The sequence below is a fragment of the Saccopteryx leptura genome, chromosome 10 (assembly GCF_036850995.1).
Source record: "Saccopteryx leptura isolate mSacLep1 chromosome 10, mSacLep1_pri_phased_curated, whole genome shotgun sequence".
Lineage (NCBI taxonomy): Eukaryota > Metazoa > Chordata > Mammalia > Chiroptera > Emballonuridae > Saccopteryx > Saccopteryx leptura.
The window spans coordinates 26,283,535-26,303,799 of record NC_089512.1 but is presented as its reverse complement, the minus strand read 5'-3'; the positions used below and the strand labels follow the sequence as shown (position 1 = coordinate 26,303,799).

General features: G+C 44.4%; 1 protein-coding gene across 12 annotated transcripts in view; it reads right to left on the bottom strand.

The window, feature by feature from the left end:
* Positions 1-5,845: 5,845 nt before the first annotated feature.
* THRB (thyroid hormone receptor beta) overlaps positions 5,846-20,265 on the bottom strand; it is a 396,484-nt gene continuing 382,064 nt past the window's right edge. For all 12 annotated transcript variants that reach the window (XM_066351972.1, XM_066351977.1, XM_066351969.1 and 9 more), the window contains 2 exons: positions 15,943-16,201; positions 5,846-11,056 (listed from right to left, as the gene is read on the bottom strand). In XM_066351972.1, the coding sequence (XP_066208069.1) occupies positions 10,815-11,056; positions 15,943-16,201 (501 nt within the window). In that variant the 3' untranslated portion in view covers positions 5,846-10,814. The remainder of the gene's footprint in view (positions 11,057-15,942; positions 16,202-20,265) is intronic.

Here is a 20,265-nt window from a genome sequence, read left to right as displayed (position 1 = left end):
TTTTCCTGCCAGTGTGAGAGATCTTAGTGCATTGTTTTCAGGGACAGAGTTTAGTCTCATTTCTGGAAAGAAAGAAGCCTGCGCTTCGATGTGAAGGGAAAGGATTCCTATGGATGATGGGGTTGATTGCAGTCAAAATGTTTGTATGACAAGCTGGATGCCATCACTCCTTGTAAATCCATGACTTGTAATTATCCTATTGGGGAAGAGTTGCACCGGCACATTTTTAGTCTGGCATGTAATCCACAGTGATTTAAAGTCAGAGACTAATCATGCTCACATTTAAAAACATTTAAAAAAATTGATTTTAGAGAGAGGGAAGCACTGATTTGTTGTTCCACTTATTTATGCATTCATGGGTTATTCTTGTAGGTGCCCTGACTGGGAATTATAAATGCACAACCTTGGTGTATCAGGACAGTGATCTAACTAACTGAGCGACCTGGTCAGGGCCCAATTGTGCCCACTTTTGATAGACATTCAAAATAAGCCATCAGCCTGACTGGGCGGTGGCACAGTGGATAGAGCATCGGACTGGGATGTGAAAGACCCAGGTTCAAGACCTGAGGTCGCCAGCTTGAGCGCGGGCTCATCTGGTTTGAGCAAAAGCTAACCAGCTTGGACCCAAGGTCGCAGGCTCGAGCAAGGGGTTACACGGTCTGCTGAAGGCCCGCGGTCAAGGCACGTATGAGAAAGCAATCAATGAACAATTAAGGTGTTGCAACATGCAAAGAAAAACTAATGATTAATGTTTCTCATCTCTCCATTTTCTGTCTGTCTGTCCCTGTCTATTTCTCTCTCTGACTCTTTCTCTGTAAAAAAAAAAAAAAAAAAAAAAAGCCATAATCTTTTTTTTTTTTTGTATCTTTCTGAAGCTGGAAATGGGGAGAGACAGTCAGACAGACTCCCGCATGCGCCCGACCGGGATCCACCCGGCACGCCCACCAGGGGCGAAGCTCTGCCCACCAGGGGGCGATGCTCTGCCCCTCCGGGGCGTCGCTCTGCCGGGACCAGAGCCACTCTAGCGCCTGGGGCAGAGGCCAAGGAGCCATCCCCAGCGCCCGGGCCATCTTTGCTCCAATGGAGCCTTGGCTATGGGAGGGGAAGAGAGAGACAGAGAGGAAGGAGAGGGGGAGGGGTGGAGAAGCAAATGGGCGCTTCTCCTGTGTGCCCTGGCCAGGAATCGAACCGGGTTCCCCGCATGCCAGGCCGACGCTCTACCGCTGAGCCAACCGGCCAGGGCAAAAAAGCCATAATCTTAGCTCAGAAGCCTCACAAGTTACCGTGCAGAAGCAGCTGAGAGTAGAACCTTACAATGCAGACCCCTCACCCCCACCCCCACCCGCCCTGACGATCTTTAGACACTCGCCCGTCCATGGTACACTTCTCATTGTCCAGATACTTTCCGCAGCGGACAACCAGGGCTTTCGCCAATGCCAATTAAACTAAATAATACTGGAGAGGGGTTACTCAAACAAAATATATTTTTTAAAGTTCTGTTTTTCTCTAACCTATGAATTGTTGGAGAAGCCTCTTAAACTGCCTTCTGGCTGTGTCTTTTGGCTACATCATTACTCAAGCCAAGCTGTTTAAGACTAATTTTGGTCAAAATAAATTCGTGCCTGGGCAAGCAACCAATGTGCAGTCTCCACCAGAGGGAATAAAATGAAGATTCATGTTATGATGGACACTCAATAATGAGCACAGTGTTCAACATAATCTGATGAACCGGTGGCAACTTAATGTTCCCAGTGGGTCGGACTATCCTAGAATTTATTTGCTCTATTTTTTCTCACTTTAGAGTTGCTCTTTGATTCTGGCACATCGTTCTATCTGGTAATGGTTTCAAATCAAATGGATTCATGGCCACACAGAGAAAACATTTTCTCAAGAGCTGGTAGGAAGATTGTTGAACAAAACATGGAGAGACAGATGGTAGACTTTATTTGACTGGCTCATCTGCCTTTGCAGGGACTGATTATACATTCTAAGTAAGTGGCACCAGAAGTTGCATTTAACTGTGGATCATCTCACATGTTTGCTTGTGGCGAACCTAAAATACAACACCAGCCAGAGCCTCAAACCTCACCAAGTGTAAGAAGCAGGTCCCTGAAGGCATGGCCGTGATGTGACCTTGGGCTGGAGCAGGTCTACGAGGTCATTTGCTTTGACACTTCTAGTCTTCTTACTACCTCATTGCCAGGTGAGAGTTTAGTCTTTGCTTGAACACCTTGAGTGATGGGGAACTCTCTCCTTCCACTTTAGACAGTTTAACTGTGACATAATCATTCCTTCCTTTTGAGCTGCTATTGATTCCTGAGTAATTTCCATTCATTAATCCTGGCTATGCTCTTTGGAAGCAACACAGAACAAATCGATTTCCTCTTCTACCTGGCAGGTGTCATGGATATGAGCTAGAATACCATCTCAAGTCTCTATAGGCTAAGTGTTTCCAATTTCCTGAATCATTCCTATATGAAATGAACTGTCTGGGTCCTGATTCATAGCTCTCTGAATTAGGGGAACTCAGAAGAGACGGATGGAGTTCAGTTTAAATCTGCCTACTCCACTTATGTGGCACAAACAAATCGAATATGTAATACCAGGCTCATGAAAACAAAAGAGGCGCATTAATGTGGTTTTAAAAGATAAAGCAAGAGTAGTGGCAGCAAAAGAACATCTCTCGGGTTTCCCATTCTTGTCCAAGGCAGCCTACCCTTAGGTCCAGGCCCTGTCTTTCTGCAGACCAGGGGTCGGGAATCTTTCTGGCTGAGAGAGCCATGAACGCCACATATTTTAAAATGTAATTCTGTGAGAGCCATACAATGACCCGTGTACGTTACGCATTATCCAATAAAAATTTGGTGTTGTCCTGGAGGACAGCTGTGATTGGCTCCAGCCACCCGCAACCATGAACATGAGCGGTAGGAAATGAATGGATTGTAATACATGAAAATGTTTTATATTTTTAATGTTATTTTTTTTTTATTAAAGATTTGTCTGTGAGCCAGATGCAGCCATCAAAAGAGCCACATCTGGCTCGTGAGCCATAGGTTCCTGACCCTTGCTGTAGACTGTTGACAAATATTAGGAACTTAGTGGTTCTACCCTGGCCTTCTAAATAAAGTTGACCCACCTATTCATAACTCCAGACTTGGCTAATAAATACAAGGATATCTAGAGCAGAGGTTTCCAGGACTCTGACACAGATTTAGGATTTGCTCTGGGGACTTTCGGGGTATGGCTGAATGGGCAGGCCTATTCAACCAGAGCCTTTCTTTCCTTTCTTATATATTGGAGTTACATAGAGATATTGGTGTTGATTGGAACCATAGGTTCTGCAGCTGCGAGACCATCTGCCAACCAGGGCTGTTCATCCTTCTCTCTGCCCTCCCCCTCCAGCATCCCCAGGCCATCTTTGATTTTATCTACTTGGTTCCAAGGCCATAGGTTGTATGTCTCACCAGGATTTTGTTAGCCAATCATTTACTGCTCATTATCACATAGGAAATTCTGTCATAGGGGTGACTCAGGGAAGAGCTAATAAAGCAGTGATTAAAAGCTGGCAGTTTTTTTGTGGGGGACCGCAGGTGCAGGGACTCGAGACAATCATACTCCTCATTTGGTGACAGTTTAGATCATCAGCCTGTAATGACCCTTCTCCTGTTTTATATATATATATAATTTATTTATTTTTACAGGGACAGAGAGAGTCAGAGAGAGGGATAGATAGGGACAGACAGACAGGAACGGAGAGAGATGAGAAGCATCAATTATCAGTTTTTCATTGTGACACCTTAGATGTTCATTGATTGCTTTCTCATATGTGCCTTGACATCCGGCCTTCAGCAGACTGAGTAACCCCTTGCTTGAGCCAGCGACCTTGGGTCCAAGCTAGTGAACTTTTTGTTTTTGTTGTTCAAGCCAGATGAGCCCGCGCTCAAGCTGGCGACCTCGGGGTCTCGAACCTGGGTCCTCTGCATCCCAGTCTGATGCTCTATCCACTGCGCCACCACCTGGTCAGGCCCTTCTCCTGTTTTATGTTTTCTCTTCATCTCTTCCACAGAGACAGCCAGTCTGATGTCCTTGGTTATGTATGACTCCATGTGTAATATATGCTGTTCTTTGTATGATTTTGCAGGGCTAAAGTGCCCTGGGTAGCTAGATATGAGACCAGGATGAGCTGTCATCTCGAGGTGAGGAAGCCAGCTAAATTTGTCCTCTGGTTCTTCATTCTAGATTATTAGAATTGTCTAGGTTTGTGACATAATACCAGCCCCATGACCCAAATCAAGCCATTAGATGTTGCATTAGTTTTGGGTTGACTTTGCTGTATTAAAGGGGTTAAAACTATACCTAGCTGGAATATATGTGTAAAAAACTCTCCAATAGAAAATGAATAAAATAATTTCTTGGGGAAGGGAAATGTGTTCATTAGGATGGAGCTGAGAAGTACGTAATGTGCAAAAGAGAAAATAGAAAATTTATCCACAGTTTTTTGAATAGAGAATGGGAGGACTCAGTACTGAGAACTGGTCTAGCCCAGGGAAATAAATGCTTGCTGCATCTTACCTGGACTTCCCTCTTTCCTGAGCTAGGTAGGGTGCCATCACACACTTTCTTTGGAAAGTGTTTATTTGGTTCACATCCTGGCCAAATCATGAGCATCCTCTGTGTTCCTGTCGCTGTACTGAAAATGGAAGTGTTGTCAGACCGAATTTTTGGTGTGGACATTTATTGCTTTTGTTTGCTTGCTGTTCCTTCCCACTTCTTAGAGGAGCAAAACTTAGAATTTTCTTTGAGGAATTATCCCTGTCCAGCTCTTAATCCTTAGTTTAGATGGGGCTGATTAGCCTTCTTTTCCCCACCCAGTTCCAGGATTTCAGAGGATTAATTTCAGAGCTAATTAGCAAATCTGTCTTCCTTACCATGGTGATTGGCTTGGATATGGGCACATGACTCAGTTTGGGCCAATGAAGATTAGGTCCACGATTTTTACTGGAACTGTGAGGCAAAGAAACTCTCTTTCTCCTGGAACTGTGGGGCAAAGAAACTCTCTTCCCACTGGTTTGAAGCTGTAAGGCTAATCATAGCGCTACTGGGAGCTACCATAAGGTAAGAAAGAGGCTTTGTGAGCACGAAGTCTTCATGCAGGCAATTTCTACAGAGGAAAATCTACAGAGAAAGATGAAAAGAGGCATCTCCTGACAATACTAAGTGAACACCCAGATCCAGCCATGCCTGAAGCTGTTTACCCCAGGAAATTCCAGATATTATTATATAGTCAATAAATTTCCTTTAGGCTTCAGCCAGTTTGACTTACCTTTTTGTCAGTCATTATAGGAAGAGTCCTAATATATGTTCAGGGCAATGGGAACTGAGATATATGTTGATAGCTGATATTATTATAATTCCATTAATAATATTTTGGAACATTTTGAGATAAGAAGATGAACATAGTCTTTGAGCTGCAAAAACTGAAGTCTTCCCTCTTCACTTCATCTTTGTGGCCCTCCCCACGAGACTTTTACTTCTTCCCTCTCCCCTCCCCTGCCACCCTCCTCCTGGGGAAATTTGCTTATTCTAGTAGATGTTTGTGAAACAGACACGCCCTTTCATCCCTGCTTTCCTCCCTTCGGAAGCAGCTGAGATGAAAAGAGCAGCCAATACCGTACCTATTTAGAAAATAATATTTAAAGAAAGAGACAGGAAAGTATATCCATTATAAGCTTTTTCTTTTTTTTCGAATCGAAGCTTATGAGTTTATCTACGCCCACTATATTCATAATTACAATTTAATATCTGCATACAAAAGCTATGTAAAAATCCGTTTTTCCCAAATATACAAATTTCCTTTTTGGATAGTTTAAAACATTTTGATCACAGATTTCAACAGAGTTTTAGGCTGAAAAAAAAAATATTACCCATCTAGCAATATCACTTAACACTGTTTGCAAAACACAGACCTTCTGATGACGGTGAATCTTTTCCTATTCTGTAGGATTTTTCTGATTCTCGGGGCATGAAAACACTAATGGGGAAAGGATCTTCTCTGATGAAAGCATGGGTCTAATTTGGCTCTATAATCAAATGAGAATGTGAAGTCAGTGAAGGAAACGAAAACAAAAGCGGACAACGTCAGCTCATTCATGCCCTCACGTTTTCTGTATCAACAATACACGCATAATTAGATAGTGTCTTCTTTTGTCTTACGTTGTGCTCCGTAATTGACTTGAGTATTTGAATCCTGAGCAGGACAGACTTATCTCTGATTGTCTTGTGCATAAGGTGGGTCAGCTTTAACTGTGCAACAGAAAGCCACAAACAGCGTTTTACCAGCACGATATTGCTCTGGAAGGCGGCATTAATTAATGTGGAAACACACTAGAAATGCATACTTTTTGCATCTGCAAACATTTATACAGCACAGTAAAAATTCTGTGATAAGGCCAAACCTTTTCTTCCCCTAGTCTGTTTTTTTTTTTTTGAGTGTGTTTTTAATGTATTTTTTTTTTAAAGATTAAAGTAAAACGTTTCAATTGTAAAAAATACACACCGGGCAAATCCTTACCTGGATAATAAATATCTACATCACAGTACAATAAAATTTCTTCTCTATAAAATTTAAATATGGATTATAGTCTATCACTATCAAAAGAAATACTATGCTACTATTTCCATATTATTAAAATAACAGGAAAAATTACGAGCTTATTTTAGAACCTGACGCCATAGCCTTTGGAAAGGGCAGAGATCCGGATGTCTGCGAACACACTCCTTCTGATGAGGAGCTGTGGCTTGGTTATTCACTTCAATTCAGTTCATGAAAAAGGTTTAGCCTTACAAATGCTGGCTACATTTCAAAAACCGTAAGACTGATTTCATAATTTATGACTCATGCAGCAAAAGGTCAATATGACATGAACAGGTTAGAGTTCCACAGAAGAAAAATGTATCACGACAATGACATGCCTTGAGGGCACTGAGCAGTTCCACGGGGGTGGGGGGTGGGGGCTGAGTTCACGGGGTGGAGGTGGAGGGGCTTAGAGTGGAGGAGGGGCCAAGGCTTGCACACCTGTTCACGGAAGAGCCACAAGAAGGGCGTTGCTGGAGCAGAGCCGAGCCTGGTGGTCTGCCCGGTGGGTGACAGTGCGGCAGACCGGGGCGGTGTCCTTCGGACACGGGTGAGGGAGACGTCACTGGGCTGAGGCATCAACACGGCACAAAGCGCATCATTGAGGACGGAGGCCCATTTGACTAGAAAAAGCTCTGAGGTGGCACGTGGTGTATTGAGCAGAATCATAAAGAAGAAAAGATCTTACTCTTCTCACTATTTCTGGAAATACTGCACGTCTAAATTGAAGAGCAAAGTACACTTGAGGATAACGAACACGCACGCATGCGCGCGCGCGCACACACACACACACACACACACACACACACACACTCCATTCATCCCCCAAAGTTAAGTGATTTATAAATAAGAATCCCAGTTGTAGGAGGATGCGCCCCTCGATTGGGTTACTGGGATGCCTCCCCCTCCCACCCCCTGTGAGGGGGTTTAGTCAGGCCCACACTTGATTCGATAATTTGGACAATATTAAAAAAAAATTCCGGAGCAAATAAATCCCTCCTAATTGAGTTTTATGAGATGGAGTCTTGAGATGCACTAAGTCCCTCAATCAGTGACGAAGAATGAGTCACTTTGACCACTAGGGTCATGATCCTGTAAGTCCCTATAGCCTTTCCCTTCAACCTGAGGTACTTTAAGGCTTGCCCTCCTCAGATAAGCACGGTTTCTGGGTCAGCAGTTTGCCTGTTTAAGAAGCTGAGGATCAAACAGAAGCTGACTTGGGGCTGACTGGACTACCGTAGATACACGGTACTGCGGAGCCGATGCCCAGTCATGGTTAACCCACAAAGCATTCCAGTTTCGCTTTAGATCAGGCTCTGCACTTATATTTGAATCTGGGTGTGTCTAACGTAAGGGGCAATCGCTGTCAGGCAAACTGAGGAGATGGTGTCTGAAAAGCTGGATGCACAGGGAGTCGGGGAACCTTCCTGTTCCCCCGCCTGCTTGCCCCCCTCTCATTCCCTTCGGACAGAACACTAGCCCCATGCCCCAGAGCTTCTCAGAGTACCCTGGGGCTGGAAGGTGACTGAGGGCTTCTGTTTCAAGAGAGTCAACAGAAGGAACTGAGATATTAACAAAGCCAAGAAGACTTAAGGAGACTGGCTAGGGGCTGCCTAGAGAGAACAAAACCAAAAAACTGCAGATAAAGTCAAAGCAGATAGTCTGCCCCTGAACTGCCGTGTTTATACTTTCAATCTCTTCACCTACTTCTTTTCTGTGGTTAGCAGGTTCCACAGCGATGTTCTTGTTTCCTTTCTCCAGGTGCCAGTGTAATTGCTTTAGTTCTTTAAACATAGATTTTTCCTCTCAGATTCTTTCCGGTTAGTCACACTGGGAATTTTCAATGGCGTCTCTCTTCTGTTTCTAAGACTGTCCTGCCTTTCTCTACAGAACTGATGAGTAGTGTGTCAAATTCTTATTTTAAATAAATACCAAATACACTTTCCTTGTATATTAAGAGGGCCATACTTTTTTGTCTAATAAAGGTAGAAATTTGATTATGAAAGAAGCCATCGAAAGAACCAGACTTTTCTCCCCTGGTTCTTTTGTATTAAGGATGGGAAGGCATTGAGAACTTATTCACCAAAATCCAAGGTGAGAAAACCAAGACCCAACTCTACCACGGTTATAATCCCACCAGCTGACAGCACAAACTAGCATTCAGGCACCTGACTTCAGGCCAGTTAAAAAAAATATTTTTTTCCCAGCCCTGGCCGGTTGGCTCAGTGGTAGAGCGTTGGCCTGGCATGCAGAAGTCCCGGGTTCGATTCCCGGCCGGGGCACACAGGAGAAGCGCCCATCTGCTTCTCCACCCCTCCCCCTCTCCTTCCTCTCTGACTCTCTCTTCCCCTCCCTCAGCGAGGCTCCATTGGAGCAAGGATGGCCCGGGTGCTGAGGATGGCTCCTTGGCCTCTGCCCCAGGTGCTAGAGTGGCTCTGGTCGCGGCAGAGCGACGCCCCGGAGGGGCAGAGCATCGCCCCCTGGTGGGCAGAGCATCACCCCTGGTGGGCGTGCCGAGTGGATCCAGGTCAGGCGCATGCGGGAGTCTGTCTGACTGTCTCTCCCCGTTTCCAGCTTCAGAAAAATACAGAAAAAAAAAATTTTTTTTTCCTACTTGATTTTCACAGTGACTTTCATTCTTTTGTTTTTAGGTAAATCTCACTGATATGGCTTATTTTCCCCAGTATTTCCAGGATAAGGCAGTACAGGCAGGCTAAGGAATAGTGTATATCTACTATGCCAGCGGAGAATGAGATACATTCAATTGCATGGGTGTATTCTTCGCCCGTTTTCTGAAGTTGAAGTGATGAGGCATCACCATTTGTTTTCTGGGTACAAGCTATCGCGACGTTTGTCATCAGGGAGGTGGGCTGGGTAGGGAAGCTGGGTGAGGGTGCATGTGTCTGGTCTGTGGGCATTTTCTGTTGACTATATCTCAGGGCAATGCTAGAAGGGGGACAGAGAAGGTCAGCAGCTGGGCCAGTCTTGGTTCAGTGATAGTCAAGCCACCAAGTCAAAGGAAAAAGAGGTTGGAAAACATTTGTGCATAGAGAAAAGAGCTTGAGGATGTAAGACCAGGAATAAGCATCCTTAAATCATCAGCACGTGAAGGGGGCTCTCAGATCCCTGCGTTTCCTTGAACTCAGAGTGTAACTGCACTAATCTCAGAATTCCTCTGCAATAAAACTCGGATTTCAGCTCATTATCCCTCCTTGATTAGAAGATTTAGTCCATAGGGAAATCGGTCATTAGCCCAGCAAAGATGCAATCATGATTAATAACTTCAGGAGTTTGGGAGATGATGGATCAGATATTGAAAAAAATGACAACACTCTGCAAAAAGGCTTGATTTCTGTGGACATCTTCTCTGAGCCTTCACTGTAAAGAAGCCTTCCTACCGTGAGGTAATACTATGCGAAGTTTTGGAAACCATTAAGTCACTGACATTGATAGAGATTTCTAGTTTCTTTGGGCTCGCTGAAGAAAATGGCTTTCCTCGTTGGTCTCGATCAGCCAAGGACCTGCACGTCTTTGAGTCATGCCTTGTATAACCTGAATGAAATCACAGGATTATAAACATTCCAGTGAAAGAACAGCCGTTTAGGGGGAACAGACACTTCCGTCCATTCCGAGTTCTGCGAGGAGGAGCGAGTGAGGAGGGCTGGAGACAGCGTGCTCTAGAACAAACAAACATGCATTCGGGCCTGTCCTCAGCCTGCCGACAGCCACGTCTCACCAAAGACGGTCTGTGTCCTGCTAACTGGAGCCCTGCAAAAGTCAGAATTGGGTCAGGACGACCCCATTATCTTGGGTTTAAGGCTTCTTTTTTTAGGCTTCTGCTGTGCCATTTTGCTTGCTTGAGTCTCTGATCAGGGACAGATGGGAGCTGGTGATGGCTTGGTGCTGGTGAATTAATGATGGTCCCCACCCCACCTCCATAGCTGGAAAACCTTCAAAGCATTCACATCAAAGGACTGGAGGAAAAAAACCGCAATAGTTACAGGTACCCGCATTCAAGGGGCAATTTCATCCATGTCTACGCCAAGGACTATCTCCCTTTACCCCTAAGCAATCCCTCCCAACACAAAGAAACAAAGAAACAAACAAAAAAAGATCTAGGCAATGGAATGAAATGACACCCAGTAGTGCTGTAGGAATTATGAGAATGAAGTCAGCCAGTCTAATCCTCAAACACTTCCAAGAACAACGGGGGGAAGAGTTCCGTGGGGCATTCCACCTTCATGTGCAGGAAGCGGCTGGCGTGACAGGCTCCGATCATCCGCAGGTCTGTCACCTTCATCAGGAGTTTTGGCCAAAAGTGTGTCACGTGGTGTTTTCGGTAATTGATATAGTGTTCAAAGGCCAGCAGGAAACTGTCCTGGTATTTTTCTATTCTCTCAACGCAGGCGAGCCCCGGGCGATCTGAGCGGATGGAAGAAGGGGGATGTTACTTTTGGAGGGTGGGAAGGAGAAAGCCTGCCTTGCCCAGTTCAAGTCCTTTCATGTGAAATTGGGCAGAGCTGGGGGACTTTCCCACTCCTAGGAGTGAGCTTGGGTGCGACATGAACTTGGGGTGTCAAGGCAACCAGGTACCAGGGCGTGGCATAATTTATACGAAGGGGCCAGTGCTCTGTTCGGATAAAGGTCTCTGGTTTCTAGTTTAGACAGTTACCTCCATGGGTGTGAGGGGCAATCCCTCTTAGGGGCCAGGAGAAGCCTCACTTAGAGAACTGAGATCCTAACTATCACGAGGGAACAATTTTGAGTTTCCACTGGCTCCCGGGAGAAATGGAGGATAACCAGGGACACGCACAGAACACGGGGGATGTGAAAAGAAATTGGGCACCTCGCAGGCGCCCTGGAGGCTGACGGAGAGGCATGCTGGACAGCAGGAAAACCCTGGAGACAGAGAAGCCCAGTGTGCAGTCTTAGTTGTTTGCCAGGCTGTCATGAACCACTCCTTCCCTCCCTTATACTGCGGTGAAATTTCTACCTGGAGCAGCCTTGTGTCGGGGGTGCTGTGGGGAATTCAAGTTAAAAGGAGAAGGTGTGATCTTAGCTAGAGTTGCCCTGTGCAGAGGAGTCACCGAGGGAAGGTGGAGCGAGGAGCCCATGACCACGTGAGGACCGGGAAATCTTCCCACGTCTTGTGGGGACCACTGGTCTTCCCGCTGCTGTGGGAGGGGACTCAAGGCAGTTTCCAGAAAATGATAAAGGGAAGGCTGGATGTCAGTGGCATACCCAAGCTGTAGACACTCGAATTACAAAAGTAACTTAAAAATCTGGGTGAATTCCACGTATGGCTCCAGGAAGCCTAATGCTTCCTGCCCGTGTCTCCCCCAGCTCTTTGTAGTTCTGATCACACAAATTCACACTCCAAGTGACCAGTGATCGAAGTGTCTGTGTTAATGTAACTCTATATAAGGTGCTGCTTAATCCAAAAGGAAAGATCAGGGCTAGTGGCTCAATCCATCCTTTTGGGTCTAAAAATATATGGGCTTTTGAAATCCTTTATTCAGCTCAAATTGCAATTTGTGCATTTTTATTTTTATCCTTCATATTTGATGTTGCTGCTCTGTGGATCTACTTACTCCCCTTTTCTCTGTCTCCCCTGTCTTCTCCCTTTGAATGTGCAGAATTCTCCACAGGACCCTTTAAGTTTTGATTCAGTCACCTCAATACTGCTCTGATGTATACCTTTAAGGGGAAACAATAGCCTGGGTTTTATGGCATCAACCCCTGTCACTTGATGAGAGACAAAGATAAAAGGTGGCCATATAAATGATGTAGAGAAAATGAAAGGACATTTCGATGACGCTCAAGTTGTACTAAACATGTTTGTGAAAAGAGAAACATTTCTAAAGGTCAAAGAGTATTTTTGACAATCTAAGACAGAATTTCTCAAAAGATACGGCTTTCAGATCATTTCCATTTTAGCTCTCTGCTTATCACTGGAGGATCAAAGAACGTAGCAGTAGTAGCTCTTAGAAAAATCTTTGACGAAAAGGCCTAACACTTTGTGTAACTGAAATGCCAAACAAAACAACGGGGCTTAGAAGACAGTCCCCAGGAGGGCAGCACGAATGAAAAGTGCTCAGATCATTCAGGTGGGGAAAAAATTTAAAGTTATGAAGTTTGCCACGAGGCAGACAGACAGGCAGAATTGGGAAGAATCAGTTAGGTGTTTAATAAAGTTTGGAGTCACAGTCACAATTCCTGCCATTTCCACGTACTCTCTTTATTTTCCTTGCTTAGATTATTTACTTATCCTGTTAAATGGACTCTCTAAAGAGGAAACTTCATATTATTCATGAAATAAAAATCCATCTGTCAGAGGTGGAGGAGGGAATAGGAGGATAAACAGTGACGGAAGGACACTGGATGGGGTGGTGAACACACAACACAAGAGGTAGATGATGTGTTGCAGAACTGTGCACCTGAAACCTATATCATTTTGTTAACCAATGTCACCCCAATAAAACCTATTTTAAAAATCCACTTGCCATAAATAGAAGATAACCAAAAAAAAACGGATGCATGGCAAAACCTTTATTACAATTGAGCGAAAGGTTCTTGCCGAAAACTGTCCCTGAGATCTGCTCTCTCTTAAAAAGGGGGGTTAAAACTGTTAGAGAGGTGTTAAAGACAGACAGGCATCAAACTGAGTCTCTCTCTGTGCTTTAGTGAGGAGATATAACCAGAAATAAAACTGTAAAAGAAATACTTTCTCACTATGATTCCATGTTATTTAAATTTTTTTATTTATTTATTTTTTACAGAGACAGAGTGAGTCAGAGAGAGGGATAGTCAGGGACAGACAGACAGGAATGAAGAGAGATGAGAAGCATCAATTATTAGTTTTTCATTGCGCGTTACAACACCTTAGTTGTTCGTTGATTGCTTTCTCACATGTGCCTTGACCGCGGGCCTTCAGCAGACCGAGCAACCCCTTGCTGGAGCCAGCGACCTTGGGTCCAAGCTGGTGAGCCGTGCTCAAACCAGATGAGCCCGCACTCAAGCTGGCGACCTCGGGGTCTCGAACCTGGGTCCTTCTGCATCCCAGTCCGAAGCTCTATCCACTGCACCACCACCAGGTCAGGCTGATTCCATGTTATTTAAAACTAGCTTTGTCATCACTAAAGTCTCAGCTAAAAATGACCTTGAATCCCCCCTTCAGGAATATAATTTCATTTATGTAGTTCAGTTTCTGTATTTTAAAGAACTCTGAAGCCCAGAGAAGCTGGAGGTTCACTCAGGGTCCCATAGAGAGTTCTTAGAAAAGCTGCAAGTGGTATTTCTACGGAAAGCCTGAGGGCCCCAGTTCCTTGCTGGTTGTTGACTGGAGGTGACCCCCAGCTCTGAGAGGTCGCTGCAGTGCAGCTCCCTGTCACAGTGAGCTTTCCTAACACAGCCAAGAGCTTCATCAAGCCAGCAGGGAGATTCTCTACAGCAAGTCTGCTAGCAAGAAGCAATCTTATCTAACAAAATGTCATGTGATCCCATGGGAGTGGCACCAAATTTGCCATATTCTATTGGCTAGAAGCTAGTCACAGGTGGTGCACACACCGCACAGGAGGGGATCATATAAAGGTATCAAAGAAGGCGGGGAACGTGAGTGGTTCACCTAGAGCCTGCCCACCAGTTTACAGGAGGATCAATTACGCCAGGGGTCCCCAAACTACGGCCCAAGGGCCACATGCGGCCCCCTGAGGTCATTTATCCGGCCCCCGCCACACTTCTGGAAGGGTACCTCTTTCATTGGTGGTCAGTGAGAGGAGTATAGTTCCCATTGAAATATTGGTCAGTTTGTTGATTTAATTTACTTGTTCTTTATTTTAAATATTGTATTTGTTCCCGTTTTGTTTTTTTACTTTCAAATAAGATATGTGCAGTGTGCATAGGAATTTGTTCATAGTTTTTTTTATAGTCCGGCCCTCCAACGGTCTAAGGAACAGTGAACTGGCCCCCTGTGTAAAAAGTTTGGGGACCCCTGAATTATGCGATTCTAACTACTTATGTTTAGTTTTGAAGTTTTCCATAATAAAAATAATAATTTCTTTTTAAAGAACACCTTCCATGCCTAAATTTTCTGTAGCAACTAGATTTCAAATCAGCTTAAATAAAAAGAATTCTGCTCAGTTAGCCAGGAAGCATCAACTCTATAAAGGATTTGCATTGCACTTGTCTGATATTGACCCTTCTATTCAGTCATTTATCCAATAAACACTTCTTGAATCCTACTAACGACTGGCCTAGGTTTTAGGTGCACAATTAGACACATCTCTGTCCTCCATAAATATTCCAGAGGGAGAGATGGACAAGTCAAGCAGATAGCTATAGTGTAGAGGGACAGTTGCAGAGATACAACTTAGGGTGCTTTGAAAACACAGATGAGGGCTCTGAAACCACCTAGTTAAGGACTACTTTTCCTTAAGAAGTCTGATGTAGTTTGCACTTTTTATTTATTAATGATATAATCCTTGAAGGAAAAAGGTGTTGGCATTATTATTCACTCTTGACCAATGGGAGTTGGAAGTCTTGGTCATGAGCTATGGCAGGTTAAAGATGGGCTTTGCTATTCTTCCCTGACAGGTTTTTGAATCTGGGCCAGTGCTGGGACATGTTTGGGCAATTAGAATGGGGAAGAAGCGAGGCTCTCTGATTTAAGTCTGGGCCTCAAGACGCCTGCAACTTCTGCTTTTGTGTCCTTGGAACTCTCCTTCTCGGAGTCTACCAGCCACGTAGGAAGTCCACTCCCTGCTAGAGGAGAGGCTGCATAGAGAGAGGCCCAAAGCTGTGTTTGATGTCTCAGCCCCAACCCCAGCCATCTTGGATATTTTCAGCCACTACGTTTTGGAATGGTATACTAGATCTCAATAAATAGCTAGAGCTTAAGTTGTAGTTAAGCCGTGGACAAATTCTAGCTTTCACTCATGGTTTCCTCCTGTAGAACGCAGTGCAGAATGGTGTGATCACTCATTCCCAGACCCTGAGTCACAGAACCAGAGTTGGGCAGGGTTGACCAACCACGAGGCAGGAGGGGGAGTGTCCATTGACAGCGGACCGTTTCATAGTCTTGTAAGTGGTGCCTTTGGGTCTCTCCCACTCTACTGGGGGGACTGCAAAAAAGCACAGACACCGACACCCTCCAGCTCCCAGCCTGGTGGCAAACCACCAATTGCTCCCTGGACAGTAAGCTATGATTCTTCTGAAGCTTAAAGAGGGATTAAAAACAGATCAGGTGATTTGAATTAGCACCAGACAAGTGAAAACTTCTGCTACCCAGGAATGAGCCTGGGCACACTCACCTGAAGACATCAGCAGGACAGCCTGAAGGAGAGCTACTTCTGTGTCATCCAGGTTGAAAGAAGACAGCGACATGCCCAGGTCAAAGATGGCGTCCGACACTACCCCAAGACCCCCGTTTTTCAGCTGGCCCCGTGTCACTGCCATCTCCCCATTCAGGGTTAAAGTCTCACTTTCTGGGTCATAGCGCACAGCAGCGCGAAGGGACATGATCTCCATGCAGCAGCCTTTGAGGAGGATTATCTGGTCTTCACATGGCAGCTGAAAAGAACCAGTCCACATCAGCAAAGAACAAGTGGACCGAGGTCCGTCAGGAACAGCATGCGGTACCCTAACGGCTTCCTGTGATGGACACGAGTCCTGAACTCTTTGAGCACACACTCTGTGTGGCTTTTCCCTTCTACTTGGCTCCAACCATTTTTTTGCATGTCAACTTGGTCATCATCTTCATCTGACTTTTATCTCAGAAGTTTGCTTTTCTCTGGTGACAGAGATCTCCAATTGATGTTACAGTCATGTGTGAAACTGCTTACAGCCCAACTCTGGAGTTTGTATTATAAGCCAACCAACTGCCTGAAAGCTGGGCTTATGTTAAATTTACCAACACTTTTTTCTTATAGCTCTAGTAATCAACAGATGACTCTACTGTGTAACCAGCAACTGTGCTTTTCTTAGTTTTTTGAAGCCAGTTTGCTCCTTGAGTCTCTTAAACGCACAGAACTAGAAAGTCCCTTCAGATACCCATTACCCATGAGGCCCAGAATTCAGACTTCTGGCTCCTAGGGTCACTCCACACGCTGACTATGGCACAAGAATTACTCCACACAGTCTCTTTCTGCCAATCTGGCAGTCTCTTTTTAACTAATTGGGTTGCTTTATTAATTAGGATTTGTGATAATGTAGTAACATTAATAGCAAAGTTTAAAAATAGCTAAGAAAAATAATTTTAAGAAGGCAGAGTTGTATTTTCCGAACGGGAAGAATGTTTAGTTCAGGGGTCCCCAAACTACGGCCTGTGGGCCGCATGTGGCCCCCTGAGGCCATTTAACCGGCCTCCACCGCACTTCCGGAAGGGGCATCTCTTTCATTGGTGGTCAGTGAGAGGAGCACAGGATGCGGATGCAAAGTGTGGCGTTGCTCACGTACAGTACTACTTCCGGAAAACGTGCGTCACGGCTCTGCAAGCGCGTCATATCACTTGTTACAGCTAGCAGTGACAAATATGGAACCGGACATTGACCATCTCATTAGCCAAAAGCAGGCCCATAGTTCCCATTGAAATACTGGTCAGTTTGTTGATTTAAATTTACTTGTTCGTTATTTTAAATATTGTATTTGTTCCCGTTTTGTTTTTTTACTTTAAAATAAGATATGTGCAGTGTGCATAGAGATTTGTTCATAGTTTTTTTTATAGTCTGGCCCTCCAACGGTCTGAGGGACAGTGAACTGGCCCCCTGTGTAAAAAGTTTGGGGACCCCTGGTTTAGTTAAATGACATTAACAAAATAGTTTGAAAGGCTATTAGTTCTTTTTTTTTTTTTTTTTTTTAATGAATCAGGCATAATGCCAAGATTTATGTGCGTCACCTTACTTAATGTTCATAGTGGTGCAGTGAGGTACCTATTCTATTTCTGATTTTTCTTACAGATGTGGAAATCTAGGCACTGAGGGGATGAGTAACATGCATGCTAGAGGGTGGTCCATGAATGTTTGGGGAGTGAGACTAGGATTTGAAGCTACATCCGTTAGAGTCCAATGCCAAGAGAAGAAAAGAACACACTCTTTGAAGTACTTTGGATGGGACTAAGTTTCCATAAACATGAGAATGTAAATTATACATAATTTCTTTCTTTTCATTAAGCACATACAAATCCTTTTTGGGAAATACTCTTGGCAACACCCAAAGTTCAATTTAGGTTATTATATAAAACTAAAAGTAATAGTACTAAATTACATTTAAAATACTGAGTATTTATTACTTTTTTAAATTTAATTTTATTTTTTAGTAACTCAACCTAGTCAGTCACCTTATCATTTAATTTCAAATTGCTTAGCTTTTTTTCTGCACAACAAAAGTCATTTCAAATTTGGTTCTGGAATCTATATGTGTACCTTTCCTGCACTCATTTTAAAAAAAATGACTGTGATTGCTTTTATTTAGGTTCTAATTTGTATTCCTCAATTCCATGCTTAGATTCCTGGCCCCAGAGTGTCAGACAGAGAACTGGCTTCAGGCTCGCCTGGGGGCTTGCTGATCACACACATTGCTGGCCCCTCCCTCTGGATTTTGCATTTTTCCAAGTTCCCACGTGATGCTCATGGTCCCTGTTTGGGGCCCCCACTCTTGAAAACCACTTTGGCACAAGACACCGAAGAGAATATACTAACCAGATTAAACCACTTATTGTTATATTTTATTTGTCACAAAGTAGGCCAACTTGAGCAGGTCCTATATTTGTAGGCAAGTCTGATGATAGAAGAAATTAAAGTTTTCTTTTTTTTAACTGTACTGTTGATTAGTTCAAATTTAAATAAAAGTTTAACAAGTAATTGTCAGAGGTCACCAACGGTTTAAAAACTAGGTCAGATGCCTTTTCTTTGAAGAGGCGTTTGTGGGATCCTGATGAGGTTTGTTTCAGTGTGTGTGTGTGTGTGTGTAAACAATCTCTTAGTCACTTGCCAAAACACTTCCCTGGGGAGAATGCCCCAGGAAGGGCACGACAGGCAGAGATGTAGGGATCCTCCCAGAGACTTCCTGTCCCCATAGGGGCATGTCACTCAGGTTGGCTGGCAGAGATGGCCGAGCCCTGCTCTAGAAGAGGCTCTTGAGGGTGCTCTTGACCGCTCTGCCAGCTGTGACTTTAGGTCATTCAAAGCCCCAGGTGTCCACCAACCTTGCTTGGTGGGTTGGCATGGGTCACAGCATAAAATGACCATGGGCACAATTTCAACAGCAGAGGCATCAAACTGCCTCTGGCAAAAACCTGTCTCTTGAGACCATCTGGGCTCTCCAGCCTACTCCACGAGTGGCTCAGGGGCCCACACCGTTTATTTCCCAGTTTGAGGTTCCAAAGATAGCGTGAAAGTCAAAGGTCCTTCTGGCATGCCTAACACGTATGCCAGAAACATACACATCTCCGTTGTACAAGGGGCCTATTTTTTTTTTTTAAATTTAGCGACTATAAATATCAGGGTGGGAAGAGCAATGGAGCCATAACTTTGAAGCCACCTTTAATTTCTGAGGGAAACCAGGAAAGTTTCACGTGGACCCCTCACCCTTGCCACGAACCTAAGTGCACGGTGTGTTTGTTATTGGGGGTGAAGACAGCTTCTTTCCTTTCTTTAACTGAAATATCTTTTCAGTGTTTTGTTAACAGGGGCTTTAAATTTTCTCAAAAACCCTTTTAGCGGGGTATCCGAAGGGGACACATGACTGACAGGCTAGCTCAAGTTGTAGGGTAGCAAACTCAACAGTTTCTACTCAGACACCAAGGCACCAAAGACTGGGGGACGAGGGACACAGCTCAGAGAGAGAGAGGACCAAGAAAGGTCCAGGAAAACGAACTCACCCCAATGAACTAAAACGAAAGATGCCACCTGTGTAAGAGGGGACAAGCACCCTCAGCTCAGATGTCAGAGTGTACATTCTTTCTTGAGGGCAATACGGCTTCAAAGACCTTAAAAGGTGTGTACGCCGTGGTCCTTAAGTTCCGCTTCCGGGTTTGTGCTTAGGAAATAATATTGTGAGCAGGGAAGAGGCACCGGAATGTTTATTACAGAATATTTATATATACTAGCGAAAAATTGGAAATGAACTCAAGATCAAGGGAAAGCAGATAACTTAAATATGGTAGATCTAGTCTTTTGAATACTGTGCAGTCATTAAAAATTATTTTGTGAAAGAATACTTGAATGATAAGTCCTACAGTTTAGGGTGAACAGGTACAATAGGGTGCTGGTAACAGTCGGTTTCTCTCTTTTATTTTTTTTTGACAGAGACAGAGAGAGAGAGAGAGAGAGAGTCAGAGTCAGACAGAGGGACAGATAGGAACAGACAGACAAGAAAGGAGAGGATAAGAAGCATCAATTCTTCGTTGCAGCACCTTAGTTGTTCACTGACTACGTTTTCGTATGTGCCTTGATGGGGGGTGGGCTATAGCAGAGCAAATGACCCCTTGCTCAAGCCAGCAACCTTGGGCTCAAGCCAGTGACCTTTGCGTTCAATCCAGTGACCGTTGGGTCATGTCTATGATTCCACGCTCAAGCCAGTGACCCTGCTCTCAAAGCTGGTGAGCCTTGCTCAAACCAGATAAGCTCGCGTTTAAG